Below are 4657 nucleotides of genomic sequence, written 5' to 3'. Positions count from 1 at the left end.
CTCAGCGGCCTCATCCTCATCTCCTTCTTCTTCTTCCTCATCGCTGAGGTAGTCTTTGACACCAGGAGGAGGAGGGATGAAGGTGCGAACCTCGGCGTACTCCGCAAGCCGGTAGGCCCGGTCCTGCCGCTTCGCGGTAAGCGCCGGATCCGTGTCGGTGGGAGCATCTTGGCGAACGCCTTGAAGTGCATCCAGATCCAGATCCGGGTACTAGGAGCATGCGGAGCGCAGCGCCGTGTCCGCTCCAGCACGAGCCGCGGAGCATTGCCACTCGCGAATCCGGCGCCCGGCATCCTTGAGCCGGTGGGAGGTAAGCGTGATGTTTACCGGCATCTCCTCCTCAGGCCATAGCACCTTGAAGAGCTGGATGGCAGCATCCGGTAGGTCGCCAAGAAGCCGGTCGACGGAGCGCATGTGTTGGACTCGCGCGGAGAGGGCGACCAGATAGTCGTACCCGTCCCAGTGCGCGTCCATGTTGGGAAATTCCCGCGCCACCCGATCCTCCATCACCTTCTTCACGGCGTGGGCCTGGGAGTCAGGGAAATGCTCTACAGGAGGAAGGAAAAAGCATAAACACAAAATACCGGAAAAAAGTATGTCGGAAGAACAAGGAACAAGGATACATTTTCAAAAGGAGAAAGCTTATAAGCGAAAGAAGGGACAAGGCAGGGGCTTACGGAGAGCCAGCGCATCAATCTTCATAACCAACCGATCATATTCCCTGTGATCAGTGGTCATGGTATCAATGAGGCGCTCCGCTGCCTTCCGCGCCTTCCTTTCCTCCTCCAGCTCTGCCGTCAATACGGTGTTGGAGTTCGTGGAGTCCTCCACGACCTCCGCCAACCTGGCCTCAGCTGCGACCCGGGCATCATTGAGGGCTTGCTCATGCTGGAGCGCGGCTTGCATAGCCTGTTCCTTTAGCTCCCTCGAGGAGGTCTTCTGGGCGTCCAGTGCCTCGTGGTGCTCCTTGATGAGCTGCTCTTTCTCGCCTAAGTACCGGAAAGAAAGGTTTCAGAAAGCGACAATAGATAAAATGAAAAAAGAACGGGTTAGCCGGAAAAGAAAGGGTGGTACCTTGAAGCTTGGCAACCTGGGCCTTAAGGGCCTCGATGGTAGCCTCCGGAACAACTGTTAAGCAAAAAAGATGTGTGAATATGAAAGAAGAAAACATTCCGGTGAAAAGATGTCGGAGAAAAAGAAACAAAACAAACCTTGGCAGTGGCTGTGGGCCTCGGCAAGGTCCCGATGCTCCCACAGAAGCTCCTCAAAGAGTTGCTTCCGGGCGTCCGCAGTGCTCTGTTCAAAGGAAGATGGTTGTGAGAAAGAAAGAAGCAAAGATCTTAACCCGAAACCCGGGGACTGGCTATGCCGGTTTCGCGCGTTTCTAGTTGAAGTTTCGCGCTAAAAGCTACGCTCTCAACATGAAACTCGGGGACTGGGAGGACAGACAAGATCCGGAAAGAAAAGAAACCGGCATCAACAAATTACAAGAGGTTTAGCGAAACTTACCACCACGTTGCTGGTGGCATCGTACCATGCACTGTCAAACTCCTTCACGGCACGTTTAAGAAGTGTTCTTCAGTGCACCGAGGCCCGGCAGGGTCTGGCGCTGGAAGGCGATCCTTCCCCAGGCCGCGGGTAGATGCAGAGATATCCGCATCATTCCACTTCTGGGCGTAGGGAAGAAGGTGCCCCAGGTCCTTGCCCGCGCGATTCAGCGCAACGATCCGGCCTAGGACGCCGGAAGGTTTGTCCTCGACAGCAGCAGCAGCTGGGCCGACGTGCAGCACCACGGACCGAGAGCCGCCTGAGGCGTCGCCCTCCACGGCCTTGCCACGGGAAGCCCCGGGCTTGAGGAATTTGGTGATCTTGGGGGTCTCTGGCGGCGCCGTTCGCTTGGCCACGGAAGGTCCTTGGCTTGGCGGCGGTGACGGCGTGGTCCCGGTCAGAGGAGAAGATACCGGCGCGGAGGTTTCCGGCGCGGTGGGGGAAGAGCTCGGCTGCTTCTTCTTTTTCTTCGGGGGAGGAGGAACCAAAGGTTCCGCCTGCCCGGCATCTGTCTTGTCGGCGCCGATGTTGCTGGCGCCGGTGTCTTGGGCTTCTGGAGGGGAGGTGAAGTCCTCCTCCGCGCGGTGATCAGGAGGTGTAGGGGCCGCGCACCCCGAACTTGTAGCGCCTCCCGGAGGGGAGGCAGAGGTGTTGCCGGCACCAGATGGTGCCGGACTTGAGTGAGGAGGAGGAGTTGAGGTCCTTGCGGAGCCGGCAGAGCCCTCCGGCCTCGAGCCAAGCTCAAGCGCAGGGCTGAAAGTGAGAAAAAAGAGAGCGAATTGGAAAAAAGCAACCGGAAAAGAACTCAGTGGAAACAAAGAGAGCATAAAAAGAGATTGTCGTCGTGGTGAACAGACAGATGCCATAGGATGGCTTAGATTGGGGCCGAATGGACGCTAGAGGATTCGGGGGAGGGTTTGCGATTAGATAGGAAGAACTTCCGGATGCTTTCCTCAAGAACACAGCCAAGGACCGGTATACAAGAAGAGAGACAAGAGGAAGAACCCTTCACTAGATCGCTAGCTTCATTGATCTCAACATGGTTACAAGTTCATGAACACAAGTCCTATCGTCTAATCTCCTCTGTATACACGCTATCTTTTTGTACGTGCGTCCGTCCCTGCCCGTAAGGAGGGCTGCCCCCTCTCCTTATATAGGGGAGAGGGTGGCTTACAGGGCAAGAAACCCTAATGGCATCTTTGACTGGACAAACTACTTTATAAAGCTACTTTACAAAGCTACTTTAATCATAGATGACACCGGGGTCCTCTTTAATCAGGGAGGCTGACGTCCTTCGGCTTCTTTCTTCGTCATCTTCTTCTTTATCGTCAGCCCTTGTCTTCTTGCTCCGAAGGGAATCTTTGACCAGTCCTGCCGACAGGCCCTTCTCTCCGGTAGCTTCTTTACCGGGTTCCGGCATACCCCTTTGGGGATACCGGCTTAGCTTCACTTAGCCCAAACTCCTACCTTTCTTTCCGGTAAGAATATTAAACCGGTATCTCGGTGGCTCAAACCATCCGGTTTGGCATGCCTTTGGCATACCGGGGGTTATCCCCCCAACATTAGTCCCCGAAGCTGGTATAGTCTGGCGGATTCTATCCTACAGACCATGCCAGGTTTTCATCTTTTTGGGATACCGGTTTAATCTCTCCGGCCTAAACTTGGATCCGGCATCTTTGCCCTTTTTTGTCTTTTCTCTCCTTGCAAGATATCTTCCGGCATCTCTCTTTTCCGGCATCATTCGCATTTACTCCTTCCTCGGCGAAGTCGAGAATATTTTGGGCCCCGCGCCTGTCAGTGACATGCGCACTGTTAACTGCCACGCCAGTGTCAGTTGTCACTTCGCTTCGACTCCCGCGCGGTCATTAAATGCCCCACTGCGGATCCCACTAGCCGTTTTGGATCCTGTGTGCGCCTCCGTGTGGCCTCCTATTTTCTCGCGTGTACCTCCTCGCCACGTGGCGGCCCATGGTGCGAACCGTTGCAGGCCGCGAGGCGAACCGCCGTGGCCCAGCAGTTTTTGGCCCACGTCCTAACTCCTTTATAAGCACACCTGCCTCTTCTTCTTCCTCTTCTTCGCATTCCCCAACTCTCGCGCACAGTGCTCCTCGCCTCTGCGCCCTCGCCGCTCTCCGTCCGCCGTCGCTTGCTCAAGCTCCGGCGCCCGGCGAACTCACGCCCTGCTTCCGCCGGACCTCGCCGCGCGGGAATCTTCAGCAGCATCTTCTTCCAGCGCACCGCATTCTTGCTTCTTCGTGAGCCTCTCTGCCTCGCCGTCGACGGTGCTCGTTGGCGACCGCAGGTCCGCTCCACCACCGGCGAACACCTTCCTCAGCGACTGCGCCGCTCCAGGTTGGTACCAATTTACTTTGCTTGCCATTTGCTCGCTTTTCAGATCTTGGGTCTACGGTGTTCTTATTTCCTCTTTTTCTTTGGTTTTCTTCTTACTCGTAGATCTTCACGCGGGGTTCAAGTGTGGGATTTCTGTTTTTCTGCCTACCGATCCAATGTCTGACGAGGAATCTTCCTCCGCATCTTCCTCTTCTTTTTCCGTTAAGCGCCGTAGACAATCTCCCGGCGAATCCACGGCCTCAGATCCAATGGACACCGATTCCGGCAACCAGCAGGAATCCGGTAGCCGCCAAGAGTCCGGTGGCCATCTAGAATCCGGTAGCTTTAGCCAAGCTTCCGGTAGCCAAGAGGCGAGTAGCTCTGGCCAAGCCTCTAGTAGCTCTAGCCAATCATCCGGCGCAGAGCCTTCCCCAATCACCCGCGGAGCCTGGATGGGCTCCAATGTAACTGAATATGAGATCGACTGGTTGTACCGGTCCCGCAGGATTCCGGAAGGAGTAGTTTGCCGGATTCCCGGTGACGAAATCGAACCGGATCCCAAGACCGGTGAACATGTTGTTTTTCTTGCTCACTTTGAGCGTGGCTTCGGCCTTCCTGCCTCCCCTTTTTTCCGGGAGTTTTTAGATTTCTATAAACTCCAACCTCACCACCTTCCCGGCAACGCCATCTTCTACCTTTCTTGCTATGCCACCTTCATGGAGGCCTACATCGGCATTCGTCCCACTCGTGAGACGTTTGCCCGCTTCTTTTGTCTACG

At 55.6% G+C, this 4657-nt stretch overlaps 1 protein-coding gene across 1 annotated transcript; it reads right to left on the bottom strand.

Annotated features, from left to right (window-relative positions):
* Positions 1-589: 589 nt before the first annotated feature.
* Positions 590-3928, bottom strand: LOC139833522 (uncharacterized). Its single transcript, XM_071823818.1, has 4 exons — positions 3744-3928; positions 1212-1363; positions 1075-1128; positions 590-989 (listed from the first exon to the last, which is right to left on the bottom strand). The coding sequence occupies exons 1-4, from the start codon at positions 3926-3928 to the stop codon at positions 643-645; spliced, it is 738 nt and encodes a 245-aa protein (XP_071679919.1). The 3' UTR covers positions 590-642.
* Between the last annotated feature and the right edge of the window lie 729 nt (positions 3929-4657).

Source organism: Lolium perenne, chromosome 7 (genome assembly GCF_019359855.2).
Source record: "Lolium perenne isolate Kyuss_39 chromosome 7, Kyuss_2.0, whole genome shotgun sequence".
NCBI lineage: Eukaryota > Viridiplantae > Streptophyta > Magnoliopsida > Poales > Poaceae > Lolium > Lolium perenne.
The sequence above is the reverse complement of the archived record's forward strand: the minus strand, read 5'-3'. Positions and strand labels throughout refer to the sequence as shown.

Bases quoted from the DNA above. Each gene is read 5' to 3' on its own strand.
- LOC139833522 (XM_071823818.1), bottom strand. From the start codon at position 3,928: ATGGCAAGCAAAGTAAATTGGTACCAACCTGGAGCGGCGCAGTCGCTG. The intron at 1,364-3,743 runs GTCCGGCGGAAG...AAACCGGCATAG, and splicing joins GAAGATTCCCGCGCGGCGAG to CCAGTCCCCGGGTTTCGGGT. The intron at 1,129-1,211 runs GTTTGTTTTGTT...TTTGCTTAACAG, and splicing joins GGCCCACAGCCACTGCCAAG to TTGTTCCGGAGGCTACCATC.